Below are 16102 nucleotides of genomic sequence, written 5' to 3'. Positions count from 1 at the left end.
TACAATGCAAGCAAAGTATTGCATACAAAGCTATGATGAGCAATACATCTAGAAAGCTAATAGCGAGCTGAAAGAAAAACTCGTCGACAAAGTTACATTTTCTAAAATTACTTTTAATTTGAATTCAGACTCTTCTGTGAAAGTTTTAGCTGAAATTAAAAAACCAATTAAAAGAATTGCTTTTAGGAATATCTTCTACCTGATAACATAATACAGGTAATTGTGTATTGCTATTTGGTATTTTATTAAACTTTCATTCTTAACATATAGTACAAATGCAATTTAATAAATGTCATTAATTATGCTTAACCTGATGTAAACGCAGATGCACGATTTTTTAGATTAATTTTTTAAACAACAAAATTCCAAATAAGAAAAATTACACAGTGGTAGTGTGCAGTTATTATGGTTGCGACAACCCAAAATTCTGTCTATGCCACTGTATCATTACACAGCCAAATGTGTTTGTTATACACATCAATATTCATATTTTAATTATACAGATAAAATTTCAGTCTTTTTATAATTATGATTTTTACATGGCTCTTTTGAGATTTATTTAAAGCAAAATTTTATTAAATTCTACAAAAATTAAAAACTATAAGTCAAATTTAGATTTTATTTCAAGAAAAGTGATTGCCATCTCATCTCGTTTGAAATTGGCATCACACACTTGAGAAAGAGGTGAGCCTAGATGTGAATTTCAGCAACAAAATAACTCTTGTTGGTAGATTTTATACATACAGCTGACCAGTTCTGAAGAAGTAAGCATTGCTTCAGAGTGAAATTTCTTGAGGAAACAGAAATGTATTTAAGAAACTTTTTTAAATTAAAATCAATAAATGCAATGCAAAACAAAATCCACATTTAATATCCGAATAAAAATCAGATTTTTTTCATTTTAGCTAAAGTTTTCCCTTTATTATACAAGCACTTGAATTTAATCATGCATTACATAGTGGTTGTTTCTGTTCATAATATTATATGCATTTTAAAATAATAGTTTTCCTTTTAGTATAAAACTTAAATGAATGCTTTTTCTAATTTGATTAAGAATATGTACAAAACTTTTACATCTGTATTTTTTAAAAAAATTACTATAAAATCCTTTTGTTCGACAATAGGAAAGGAGCAGCAATATTTAAGCTTTTAATAACATACTAGCATATAGCACATGTGTTTCTGTGCAACAAGTGGTAAACCCTGCAACGATCAAAACACTATAATAACTAACATATTTTTATTGATCATCCCAATTAAATAAGAAAATACTTGAGAAAAAGGAAATCAAAGTGAATTTTTTTCCATTCCTGGATAAGAAATTTACATAAATTAAAACTTCCTTCAAATTCCAAGCACAATACATTAAAATACACTCTTATGGTGATAAAGCATCAATTCCAAACAATGTAAGATTTAATATTTCAAAATATAATAATGCCAAAAAATTTAAGATGTTCAACTTCTCTGCTGACCTAATATTTGAATTATTACTTTAAAAATATTACATTTGCATATATTTGTTCAAAGGTGAAATGATATGGTTTATAATTCCATATCAAATTATATAACAAAACTGCAAAATTCATTTTATTAACTGCAGAATATAAAATCTGACAAAGTTAATAAAAAGTTGAAAAAAACCAATGCATCAACACAGAAGTCCATCTACATAAAAGCAATAGCATACTGAAATTATTTAACTATAAATTTATATAAAGGAAGGCTACACAAAAATTTAAACATTTTAGAATTCATAATCACAAATTTTATAACAGTCTTAATACCTTTTTCTAATATGTAGTAAAAGCTCGACTATCCAGCATTCAACTAATCATAAAGCTCATGCAAATGGAATATTTGTAATTTTAGGAAACGTTTTCCCCAAAAAAATTTATATAAGAGATTTGTAATGCCATTATAGAATATGCCTGCAATACTATTAACATGCATACATTGTCACCAAACAGTATGATTTAGCACCAGTAATGGATAATCATGTCATAACACAATCATATAAAGTTAGTTTGGGTTTAATTTACATTCGAGTTAATTATTTTCGAAAAAGAATACACGTTCTTTTTTTCATTTACATTTGAAAAAAAACTATACAGATTTGGGGCAGCATAAAAGACTTGATGCACAACTAAACGGATCAACAATGACGATGTAATATGAAAAATCAGCATGAGCAATTTAAGTTTTTTTATATGTCAAGTGTCTCCAACTAAATAAAGAGCTATCTGTTCATTTAAACTTCTGCCAGAACGACTGGCAATATCTCCACCAACTTTCATGTTTGATTAGACTTTATAATCAGATCAAATATTTTACATTTAAGGACTATAAAATACAATGGCTTTGATGACTGAAATGAGCCTTTTTTTGAAATCATACAATTTAAATGCAAGATTTTGATACTCAAGTTGGTAACAAATAAGATGATTTTTTTTATAATTTTAGAGCATAAAATTTCCCATGGTTTGGCTTTCATAACATATTTCATTTTTTCTATGCTCAACTATCTACAATTTTTACGTATCCGGAATTTATTCGATTTCAGAGTTTTCTGGATAGTCGAGCTTTTACTTTATTATTAATTGTTCATTGAACATAACAGAATATGTAAGAATAAATTACAGGGAAATTACATTTTAATATTTAACTTATTACAGATGACAAAACGTTTAATAACTTTATTCACAGAATTGTATTTAAAATAACTCCCATGTCTAAGGTGAATTGTTACGTATAAATAGAAGGCACAATAACAGACCATTATATGTATATACAAACATTTGTAGTTTGGCTCTTTAACTACTTGTTCATAAATAAAAATATATTTCCTATATCAAGAATTTAAAGTTGAGAGTATTAAAATATTACATCACTTACAATCAGAAAGTTAAATTGTATTTTAAAAATTATCACATTATGATACTTTTGTGATAATTAATTTAGAAGTTGAAAGAAAGATTAATAGCACTGAAACTTAAAAATCCATTTATTAGTTCTGAAGAAACTGGGAAACCACTGATTACAAAATATCTCACATCAATAAGTTTATTATTTTCCTAAATATAAATGCCTTTACTTTTTAAAGGACTTTTTTTTCTAGGGAAAACTAACAAAATATACACTCTTCATTGAAAAACCCAACAAACTTGCACATTCATCAAAATTGATTATAACGGGAAAAAACATTTAACGTACAAGAACAGATTTGCTCCCAATTTATTAAATAATTTACAATTTATAAACAGGTATTTCCAGACTACACTTTTTTCATTCTTTACATTTTCAAAAATACAACTACATTGCTTTAAAAATAATAAACTTCTGTAATTTTTCCTATTTGAAGATTCATAATTTTACAAGAATTTGTCCTAAATTGCATTTAAACAAATAAAGCTATTTGTTATAAAAACTTAACACTAATTTCTTAAGTTACACACTTTAGGTAATTCTGAAATATCTTATTTCAAATGCATTAAAACAAATTATGAGCCTACATTCAACATTTCACATTGAATTAAATTATAGAAAAAAGATAAAAGTCAAGAATTAGTCCTTTCTTGCATAACAAAAAAATTATCTGAATTATGTGTACACAGATCTTCAATACAGCATGGCACACTAAATACTTTTACACTAAATATCCAATAAATAAAATCATTTATTTGTAAACTGAATACTGCAGCTAACTCTATGGTTTGGATCACTAGTACATCGAGCTTTTACCAAAGCCCAGATGTCGGAATTAATTGAAGCTCTATCTGAAGCAACAGACCAAGTAAAGCGGCGATGTTTACCATCGAAATATTCAACATCTTTAGATAAATGTATTGTATTCTTTACGCAGCTTTCAAACTTAATGTCAGTATCTTTTGAATATGAAGTATTTATTCTTAAATGTCTAGGCAAAGACCAAATACGAGTGTGGGACAAATGGTTGGGAATATGAGGACAAGTAGGATGAAATACAGGTAAGTAAAGATGGCAAGCATTCTGATGCTCTATTTCATTTAAATTTGAATCTAAAGACTTTGCCCTTTTAGAACTTAGTTTCATGGGTGTAAAATTATTAGCAGCACATTTGACACTCCTCCTATTAAAGGAACAGCTTGGTTCTAATAAGTATGGAAGATTATCTCCATAAATGTTTCTCCCATTCAATGAAGTACTGGCAATTTCTATTTCAGAAAAACCATAGCAAAATAAGCATTTATCTGGCAATATATTATCACATGATTTTAAGTCCTCAGTAATGGCAAAGGAAATGGCATAGTCTTTCAAACTAGAATTAGAAAAAGTAGTGGTACAGTTCCTGAAATGTTGCTTGGCTCTTGAATATAATAAAGGTGGATAATTTTCAGAGGCTTTGATATAATCTTCATATGAAGGTGGATGATCACAATTAAGTGCATCCAAAGAATATAATCCTGGAGTTATATCTAAAAAACAATAAATTCAGAATTAAAATTTTCATAAAAGCTGCAATGAAGACTTCAAATTACGGTGAAATATTTAAATTTTAAGTATTTTAAACAAATACTACTCAATTCTTTATTTCGTTTAAATTACACTAAAAGGATTGCAAGAAATAAGAGATCAAAACTTTTAAAAAATTGCAGAAAAAAAGAAAACGCAATGAAAAAGATTAAATTTAAGTTTGTGCAAATACTGTTTGATCATTAGAGGTAAAAATGAATGCACAAAATATAGTAGCAAAATATAAATTCTGTTTCTGCATTTTGACAAAAACTCTCCATGTCCAATAACAATTTTGATTACATTAAGAATATGATAAAAAATAGAATAATGGAAAAAACAGGTAAAGTAATAAAAAAATACAAATTTTGGGGAAAATAGCACTATATCAAATATTTTGGCATTGATATGCTTTGAAATCAATGGCAAAATATTTTTAAATGAAGAATATTTCTCACAGAATGTATTTTTAAAACTAACAAAAAATAAATTTTTCAAAATTAATAAAATTATGCTGCATTTCCTATATGCAAATCATGAATTAGTTTCATATATAAATTTTAATAAAGCATCAATTAGCATCTATCTATAATCAGCAAGAAATTAAATCTGAATAAAAATACAGTCAAAAGTCGTTAATTCGGACACCCATAATCCGGAATGATCTATAATCCGGACCTCAAAGGCACTCAAAATACACAGAGATCGAAATGTCCTCTGATAGTAGAAGAGGATTTCAGCAATTCTTTCCCAAAATTGGGGTGGAACTGCACAATTAGCAGTTCGTATAACATTATAACGTGGTGACATTCTGGTGTCCCACACACTTCTTCCCATACCTTTACGATTAATAAAATCTGTATTACAGTACAAAGTCTGTAATCCGGACTCGTCGGGACTTCGGCGATTCCAGATTAGGGGGTTTTTTTTGGATTATAGATCATCAATTTAAATCTGGCAAGATGGCATGCAGAAATTTTACAATTAAAAATATGAAACCGTAATTTATGAAATAAAGAACAATTATGATCTAAAGGGTATCAAATTTTACAAAAAAAAAAAAAGCTTAATATTTATTTGTTTACTTTATTAAAAATTTCTTTCAACGCGTGCATGCGTAAAGCATGCAAAATATATGCTCATTCTTGATGTGCATGCGTAAAGTTTGTGGCTTTGAGGTCTGGATTATAGATCATTCCGGATAATGGACATCCAGATTACGGACTTTGTAGTGTACAACTATTAATGAAAGATTTACAATAGAAATATCCAATGGACAACATGATTCCAATGTACACGGACAAGCATTTTGTAAGAGAACAGCTCTATCAGAATAACAATTTTTAGCAGCAGTTTCTCTAAAATACAAAACAAAATTTGGAAAATTACGATAATCAAGACAGGCAGTGAACAGAATATAAAGTGAAACAAATTCCCCAGCATATGTACATAATTGCAAAAGAAACATGACAGTACTCATTAATCACTGGAATGTCTGATCACAGAAAATCTGTCAATCTATGGCTTTACATATTGCAGATGCAGATATCACCTACTCTGGGAGTTGCGGGTAATTGCAAAATGTCACAATTTGTTTTCAATCACTCCTAAAAATTTTACATCAGTTGTTATTAAGAAGTCCAATAGCTAGTTCTCTTTGCACTCCACATGGCGTACAGTTAATAAGGATCACAATGTCATTCACATATTTTGACAAAATTGATATTAACAGAAATAAGAAGGTTTTTATAATGACATTAACAATAGTTAGTTCAATTATCAAGCCCTAAAATATCCCTGCATTAATTTGTTTGCAGGTAGAGCAACGCTTCTTATTTTTATGGCAAATCGGTACCCTTTAACGATTTTTTTATAAGGACATCCAAATTGGCCATCTTGTAAAAAATAGAATTATGTTATAATTTAAACGAATTTTTCATACTGATGAAATAGTTTGCTTGTAATTTCACAGTGAAGGCTTAGTTAATGTGCTCAACAACTCAGAATTAGTTTAGTGAATACAAATTAAATGTTTCTTAGAAAAAAGGATTTTTTATATATTGTTCATTATATTTTCAATATACTATCCTTTCAAATACTTTTCCCATGCTGAGTGCAAAACTATATTATTTATAACTGTTAGGATTAAGTGCCTTTTTATAAAGTGTTTTTACCCACTTGAGCTGAAAAGACGTGTGATGCACGTTGAGATGCTTTTGTCTCAAACTGCGAGCGACGTGAACATCACGTCGATAGGCATTTATCGCAAAAATGAAAATAACATGGTGCACATGTCACCTAACAATGAGATTGTTTATTTCTCGAGTTACAACTCTGGATTGCACTCGCAGACACGGAGCGGCGTAAATGAGACACTTCACTAACATTACGACAAGAATTGTAATGTGATAACTGGCTACTACCAGGAGAAGAAACAATTTAGTCCTATGCAAAAAATTGGAATGCTGGTAAATGCTTTTATGCAATTTTTAAGAAGTGTTTTAATATACATCATAAATCCTCCATGAAATGCACAATAGAGGAGTAAATAATTTGGATAATATTTTTTCTGAAGTTCCAGATGGTAACATTACATTAGAAAAAGCAGTTGATTTAAAAAAGAGGCATCAGCATTATTAGTATTTCTTTTCAAATTAAAGCCACCAACCCATAGTCAAAGTAATTGGAAAAAATTATATTAATGAAATTATGTAAGTAATAAACAAGCAACTATGCATAGAGACTCAAATGGAATAAACAAAAAAAAAATTTATCATAAAAGCTATTACTGGACAAAGGGATTGTGTAATCAATTTCTCATCCACACATAAAATTCTACAATGCAAGGTTGAAAGATGTTCCTATAAAGTGAGCATTCTGTCTCGTGTTCAGTTCAAGATCAATGGTTTGATTCCTACAAGATGAAAATGTTCAGCTATCAAGACAGTAAAAAAACTGCCACCACCAGAAAAAGGAAGTTCTTATTTTACTGCAACTGCACAGGAGTTCTCTCACAACTAATAAAAGAGGAAAGCAAGACTACAAAAACCTGGATCACTTTATCATGATGTTTCTGAACTGAACTTAATGACAAATAACAATTTTTAGTTAAGTGTTTATTCATTTTACAGATATTAAAAGTTAAAAATCAAATATTAATGTACACTCCAAAAAAATGGCACAGTTCTACATCTCCTATTCCACAGGGCCGATTGACGAAATTCAAATTGCGTTTTTCATGTCTCGAAAGCACGACTTAGGATATAAACTCATGGACAAAAAAATTAGCGCACCAAGAAATAATTGCGGGATCGTAACGAAATTTGCAATGAAGGTACATGTTGGGGTGATATGCAAATGATTAGAAATGCAGCATGATTGCGCATTACGTATAGCCGGTAGAGGGCGTTGAACGTCGTAGTCTGTGGAGTATAAAACAGGTAACAAAAGCTTGTTTGAGTGTGCTGAATCATTTACAAAGGAAAAGCTGAGGTAGACATGCCATTACAGCGTGTTCGAAGACAATATGAGCAGTTGTCGCAGTTCGAGAGGGGGAGAATCGTCGAGATGATGGAAGCTGGGTGTCAGCTAGGCAAGTAGCTCATCAATTAGGTCGCTCTGATTGTGCTGTGAAGAGGTGTTGGGACCAGTGGACCCGAGAGATGTCATGTACATGAAGACCAGGCTCAGGATGCCCTCGGCAGACCAGTCGTCGAGAAGACCGCCACATCCTAAGAAATGCACACACGTACAGCCAACTGCTTCATTGGCCGCCATCCAGGCACAGGTAGCACCTTCACTATGGGCTCTTGTGTCTTCTCGAACCATACGAAGGGACCTGGCTGAAGGACAGTTAGTATCACGGCGCCCATTACATGTGCTGCCCTTGATGCCCACCCATCGACACCTCCGTATGGAGTGGTGTCGAACACAAGGAAACTGGACTGCAGCGGAATGGAACCAGGTTGTCTTTAGCGATGAATCCAGATTCAATCTCGGCAGTGATGACAATCATGTTCGTGTGTAGAGAGCCCATGGTGAACGCCTCAATCCTGCCTTTGCTGTACAGTGACACATCGCTCCCACAGCTGGTGTGATGGTATGGGGTACCACTGCCTACAATACACGGTAACCACTAGTATTGTTCCGGGGCACCATGACAGCCCAGCGGTATGTTCATGAAATCCTGCAACCACATGTATTGCCATTCATGCAACGGTTCCCAGGAGCCATTTTTCAACAAGAAAATGCTCGGCCTCATATGGCAAGGGTGTCACAAGACTGTCTATGCACTTTTACTACCCTTCCTTGGCCTGCTCGATCCCCAGATTTGTCTCCAATCGAGCATATCTGGGATCATTTCGGATGACGAATTGGGCACTCCCACGAGTTTGAACTAACTAGAGGCAAGGTTACAGCAAATATGGAAGGAAATGTCTCAAGACATCATACAAAACTTGTACAACTCGATGCCCGATCATATCGTATTGTGCATTCACGCTAGAGGGGGTCCAACGGAGTATTAACTCCTCCGTTCTTTTGCCTTTTTCTCTGAAATAAATTATCCTTTTTCTTTGATTTTCTTACCATTTACTTATATAAAAGTAGTCTTTACGTATGTAAATTTCACTTCATTTTGAAGACTCCTTCATGGTGCGCTAATTTTTTTTGTCCATGAGTGTATATTAGATTTATATATAGCGTAGTTCTAATATAGGTATTTTGACGCAAAAATCGGACTTTTTCTGAAATGACATGCTCATTTTTTTTCCATATTTTGACTCAAATTATGCCAAATTGCCACGTTTTGTAAAAATAGCAAGTAGTTTTTAAAAAATTAGCTCTCAATATTTTAGCTTCTCATAGTTAATTGAATTTGATATATATTTATTAATATCTCTTTTTTATTGAACTTATTTGATTCTTCCTTTCATATTTCAAAATTTAGGTCCATTCCAAATAGACTTCGCCCCTTTTTTATTTTAAAAATTTTTATTTTAAAATAATTTTAAAAAAATTTTTGAATTATAATCTATAAATTTTTACCATTTTAAAGTAGATGCATTTCTATGCACACCTGCAAAAAATTAGAGTTATTATTTAAAATTTTCTAAGATATACGTGAATTTACATATTGGAGCATTTTGAAATTTGGCATTTTTTTTTTTTTAATGATAAATAATGCCAAACGATAATACGCACTTTGTTAAAATTATTTAAAAGTATGAACGATGACTTTTTTTCTGCTCGTCTACAATGAAAAAAAGAAAAGGAAACTAGGTTGCTATAAATTAAGAAGTTCACCAAGTAAATTATTCTTGGCAAAAACAGAAAAATATGGCAAGATAAATTTTTTTATTTCTCCGTAAATTTCACACCAAATTTTACAAAATTTAATACTGAAGCATAATTTGAGTAGTAGAGTCAAAATATGGAAAAAGATTGGCATGTCATATCAGAAAAAGTCAGATTTTGTGTTAAAACACCTAGGTTAGAATGATGCTATCTATAAATCTAATAATACATATCCTAAGCCGCACTTTCAAGATGTGAAAAACGCAATTTGAATTTCGTCAATTGGCCCAGTAGAACAGGAGATATAGAAGTGTCCCACCACCTCCTCTTTTTTTTTTTTTTTTTTTTTTGTTGTTGTGCATGTGTGTGTGTGCAGTGTATAATCTCTTTTCAGTCTTTTTCCTTTGCAGTATAGCCACATTAGTAACTTTAGAAAAATTAAATTGTGAATTTATGAATGAATTCTTATTATGTACTTGCTGCAATACTGTGAATAACAAATCTACAGTGACAGTAAATTAAAATTAGAAAAAAAAAAACTTTATGCTGATTATTATTTTATTATCCCCCCACTTGCTTATAACAAATTTCATGCTTAAAATTACCAATATAAGCTACTTAACAACATAATCAAGATACACCAACCAAACTAAATGCATATAAGTCAAAAGAAGTACTGAACAAACCTGTTCCTTGACTGTGGATAGATGGAGGAGGCCTGGGAGTATCAGCTGATATTAACTTCATTTTATAATGTCGATAGAATATTAAAAAGACAACCAGAACAGCAAAAATGAGGCCAATGATTCCAATAAACAGAAGAACTGCAAATGTATGAGCAGTGTTTGAGCTATACAATCTTCTAGGAGAAGACGATGGCCGTGGAGAGACAACTGGAGGTGTTCCTAGACCTATAAATACTTCGGTTTTAGAACATGCTTTTGAAATAGATTATTTCAGTGCATATTACAATATCAATTTAATTACTTCTCAATTTAATTACTTCTAAGATAACTACAGTCAAAAGTCGTTAATCAGGACTCGTCTTGACTTCGGAAATTCCGGATTAACAATTTTTCCGGATTATAGATCATCAGTTTAAATCTGATAAGGTGGCATGCAGAAATTATAAAATTAAAAATATGAAACCGTAATTTATGAAAAAAGAACAATTATGATCTAAAGGGTATCAAAATTTAAAAAAAGCTTAATATTTATTTGTTTACTTTATTTAACATTTCTTTCAATGTAAGTTGTTTAAGTTGCTTCGTTTTTTATGTGATAACACATTTTCTTTAATTCTACAAACAGACATAATTTCTTGTTCATTTACAAAGTTCTGCTGTTCAAGTCCTATAATTGCTGTGTCAAGAATACCGACTAATTTGTCAATCGAAAATTTTTCGTTTTCAATAACCTCTCTCACTTTCTTTGCTATCGGAAGCGAATTATAATGACGAGGAATTTGATTTAAATCATATCAAAGATGGAGTACATCGAGATGAAATACTACATTTAATAAGGAATTATAAGCCAAATAAAATAAAAACATCTGCCCTGAAGATAAGGATAGTGTTGACAGATCAACTTCCAATTCATTGTGCGCTGCGGAGTTAAAGATATACAAAGTTTAGATAAACAAACATTAAAGTTTAGATAAACAAACGTTAAAGTTTAGATAAACAAAGGATATGCCTTTATCCACTTTTGCAGCAATTCCACTTTCTGTTTAATGGACTTCGAAGCATACTTTCGCTTTGTAAATCCTTTACATATTAGTAAATATATATTAGAAATTCTATTTGACATAATCGAAAGTTCAAGCTTACTTTTATAAAATTGCTCTAACAGTCTGCAAAAAATAATAAGCCGAATCCAATTCGAAGATTAAGGAACAATGCAATCTGCAACATTAACTGAATTAGATAATTTTAGCTTAGCTTATACCATCCTTTATACATTAAACGCACATTCATAAACGTATTTTGCGCACGCACAAACGCATATTCGCAGCCGTGCGTCAATGCGATGCATGCACAGAAAGTTTATAGCTTTGAAGTCCGGATTATAGATCATTCTGGATTATGGGTATCCGAATTAACGACTTTTGACTGTATTTAAAAAAACTATGATGTACAAGCCAAGAATATACAATAATTTCATATTGTAAATAACAAAAATCATATTGTTAGACTCCAAAAAAATTTACTCAATAAACTTCAACAGAAAGTCAAGCTCTTTTTAATCCTTTCTGTATAACTTTGATTTTCAAATCTCTCATGATTTTTCAAAAACTCTCATGAATCTCATGTATAACTTTGATTTTCTAACTCATGAATTTTTTAAAAATACTGTAAAGGCAGGATTCAAGATGCCTTTCTATTCTTTAAAATGTTTTCTTGATTTATTCCTTCTTTAGAAAAATATTCTGTCATTTCTTCCATAACTCTTAAGTACAAATATAATATAGCTATTAAAGCATTAGTATGATGTAATAAGTATTTATAGAGTTTTACCAGTTTTATTTGTTAAAATTGTATAATTTTATTTTTATATTTAAAGAAAATTATTGAAATTGAAAGATAACTAATTTCTTTCCAGAGATAAACAGCAGCACTTTTTAATAAGGTGTTAGTAATCTCTCTAGTATTACAAAAACAGACTTTTTTTGCTGTATACTTTCTGTATACAATGAATACTGAAGAATTGCTGCATGAAGGTAATTATGATGCCTAGCATGAGTGCAGCTAGGCATCATAATTACATCCAAACTCTTCAGATTATAGCAAAACACTTCAAAGAAGGATTTGCCATTAAAAATTAAATTTTTTTTAAAGAATTCTGAATCAACTGCATACTATATGGCAATGGAAAAGTCTTTAAAAAAAGGAAAAAGAAAAACTACACATGTTAAAAAAAATTTTTAATTAGATATATAATACCTTTTTAATTTAAATCAATCAGATACATTATTAAAAGAATAAATCACATTAAGAACTATGTTTACTACTTTTTAAATAGCTCAGTTTATTAAGTCAACAAATTAAGCAATTAAATGTGAAAGACCTTACTCTTTGCCAAATGGGAAACACCTGGTGTAAGAAATATAAGTATTATATTCGCCTCAGGGTAACACACTGATTTTGAAATCACTGAGTTGGATTAAATTTGAAAGACCTTTTGCTTTGCTGATAACACACTGACACTGGATGATAAAAGTTTTTTTTAATTATTCTGGACAGTGGCATCACATTACTTTTAAACAGCTGAATTTGTTTATCAAAACTTTGTTAAAATAAATTAAATCAAAATATTTGTAGCTCAAAATTCAGGCTTTAAGAAGTACATTCTCAGATTCAGGATCATGCGTGTTAAAAATCTACAGGCCCTATCTGCCACTACCTTTCCATGCAACAAAGAACATTTAAACACATTCCTTTTTTAATAACTGAGATGCCATTACATAAAACAGGAATTTGAGTATACAATGTAACATACAATAACCCTTTCAGGATGAAAAGCACAAATGCTCATGTAAGGTGTTTTTTTTTTTTTTTTTTTTTTTTTTTTTTTTTACAGAATAAAAATTACAAGAAAAAAAAGGTCTCCCACAATATATATAAATGAATAATACCATTTACATGTTTGAAACACGCAACAATGCTCCTGCCCCCCCCCCCCCCCGCAAAATATCTCCACTCCCATAACATTTTTATTAACAAATATAAAGTGTGATTGAGAGTTATCAGGAAGTCTGCAAGTTGAGAACATGCCCATGTTTATATAATCAAAATGTAAGTGCATGCAAGTTATCTTTGTCTCATTTCAAGTAGAAGATAAGGATAGAAAGTCAAATCTCATATAATGGCATCTAGTGCAAAATATTTTAGTCCATAAAATGTTTCCAAACTCTGACACAAATGCACAATAGGTAGGGGTAAACAAGAAAATGCTTTGTCACACTGACATGCCAGCCAGAAAGTGAGCATGCTTTATGCTGGCACGTCTGTGTGACTGACTGAGCCAAATCGCTCTGTGACCTGTTAGATGCTCAAGGCTGTTGCCAATAACAGGCATAATTTAGCATTCCTTGTGGCGAGAAATTTTATGGTCTTGGGCAAGTGAGCATAAGCAACAACATGCAGATTCGTAGCTAGGGTTTTCAGCGCCCAGGGACAACTGAAGATTTCACACCCCCTACTGCTTGCCAAGGATGGAAAACATTTAATTCTAAAATTTCGTAACATGAGTTTGGCGCCCCTCGGATTCTGCGCCCGGGGACAGATGCCCCCTCTTTCCCACTCTAGCTACGCCCCTGACAACACATCTCTGACTCTCATGGCAAAAGTGTTAAAAAGGTTTGTTGGCAAGTTTTCCTTATTTTAAAAGTCTGAAACAAGAGATTCATTTATCAATTCATAGAACTTAATTTGTTATCTATAATAAATCCAAAAATAAATCTTAAAACAGCATACCTAGACAATTTTCTTCATCACTGCCATCAGGGCAGTTTTGAATCCCATCACAATACAAATCTGAAATAAGGCATCTATTACCCATGCAGGGTATTTCTTTATCGGAGCAATCTAAAATGAAAAATATTGAAACATATTATAAAAGCAGACAGTTGCTTGCTTAAGACAATCTTTAAACATAGAAAAAAAAATGTTTAATGTATAGTTAAATGTCACACTGTATATGAAGCACATGATCAAGATGTATTTGTCAAAAAAAGCAGTTTGGGCTTACAGAAATTCAGGACTTTGCCAAACACTTGCAAATAAACCAAAATCAGCAGGGAAGTGCTGCATGAAAATTATTCCAATAGCGAAGTGCCGCATGAAAATTATTCTGGTAGTGGAGTGCCGCCTGAGAGCAATACATGTTGGTCCGAAAATCACACTTTCAATTTTTCTGCTGCCAAAATTATTCAAAAAACATCTTCCATTAGAGAACTGGATTTTCTAGAGGCATTTCACATTCAAAAAAATCTTTCTGTTCTAGTTAACAATCCTAATTCCAATCCACCTTTGCCTTCGGCCTTTAAAGAAATTATGTTTTAGTTCTGGTTTCACCAACAGATGGTGCCACTTGCTTATTCTTGTCCAGGCTTTCTTATCTAATCATTATTTCCTATCTTGTTCATTTCCGGTTTTGCAGCTGAGGACGGTGGTTTGGTAAAACCATCGAAACTAGTCCTGTGAAAATCTTGAAAATATAAAGCTGATTTTTGTTGTTTGACTTCTGAGAATTAGCAATACATGTATCAGTTTGCAGCTAATTCCAAACTACTTTTTAGTATTATACAAGTAAAAAGCTATGCTGGAATAACTTTTTTCAGCTGTTCCAGAAAAGCCCAGTGCTGGCTTTGCTGAAGGTTGCATGGGGATGCGAACCACTTCTTTTTTGTTTTACGCTACATTTCCTTAATGTTTAGTTTAATAAATGTTCTGTTTGTTTTACAGAGTATCCATCCCTACAACATTTTATTCTAGGTTCAATATCAGATAGTTACAAAAGCTGTCATCACTCATGATGAGGATATCTAGTAAACCTTATGAAGCATTTAGCATGTAAAATATTCATTCAGCTCCCAATGACACAACAAATCTCCAAGATAAAATCACATCTCCAAGATAAGTTATAAATACTGTAAAAATGGGTCACTCATTCATCATAGGATTTCCAGCTGTAAAGCATAATGATCTGCATGTTACTGAAATGACAAGAAACAGAATTGAATAAATTGTCAGTGATAAAAATCTGAATGAACTGGCATGATTAGACTTGAATCTTTTTCACTCACAACCAGAATAATTTTGAAAAAATACTCTGAACAGAAAATAAAAACTATTAAGATAAGTATCAATGGCTGAAATAGCTAAATAAAGAACTTGTCAATAGAAAAACCACAGTGAGGTTTGAGTTATTAAAAATTTTTAATAACTCAAATGAGCATACCTTATTAAGAAGTTAGTTTTTTATCACTAGTGTGAACTTTTCCAAAAATTATTTTTTTAATGGCATCAGAAAATTTGCTGCACTTCACTATTAACTTAGCAGCTTAGTATACCTTATACAATTAATTCAGCCATCTACTTCATTCTTCAAGCCATGTAATATTTATTACGGATAGTTCTCTTAAATGGTGCCAATGTGCTTAAAATGCTGAAAATGTAATTTATTATTTGAACAAGACTGGGAAACGATATCTTTTTTCTCCGAAATGAGTAAAAAGATGTATTCATTTTTCTTCAAAACTTTTATTTTTCCAAATTTCATAAGTAACTGCCAAACAATGATTGCAAAAATTAAA

The 16102-nt window shown here is 31.1% G+C and overlaps 1 protein-coding gene across 4 annotated transcripts in view; it reads right to left on the bottom strand.

Moving 5' to 3' along the window:
* Positions 1-1975: 1975 nt before the first annotated feature.
* Positions 1976-16102, bottom strand: part of LOC118183299 (uncharacterized) — a 72338-nt gene continuing 58211 nt past the window's right edge. For all 4 annotated transcript variants that reach the window (XM_035352781.2, XM_085824680.1, XM_035352782.2 and 1 more), the window contains 3 exons: positions 14262-14372; positions 10473-10697; positions 1976-4454 (listed from right to left, as the gene is read on the bottom strand). In XM_035352781.2, the coding sequence (XP_035208672.1) occupies positions 3673-4454; positions 10473-10697; positions 14262-14372 (1118 nt within the window). In that variant the 3' untranslated portion in view covers positions 1976-3672. The remainder of the gene's footprint in view (positions 4455-10472; positions 10698-14261; positions 14373-16102) is intronic.

The sequence above is a fragment of the Stegodyphus dumicola genome, chromosome 10 (genome assembly GCF_044657685.1).
Source record: "Stegodyphus dumicola isolate Sdum_Otavi_A_Nest chromosome 10, ASM4465768v1".
Lineage (NCBI taxonomy): Eukaryota > Metazoa > Arthropoda > Arachnida > Araneae > Eresidae > Stegodyphus > Stegodyphus dumicola.
The sequence above is the reverse complement of the archived record's forward strand: the minus strand, read 5'-3'. Positions and strand labels throughout refer to the sequence as shown.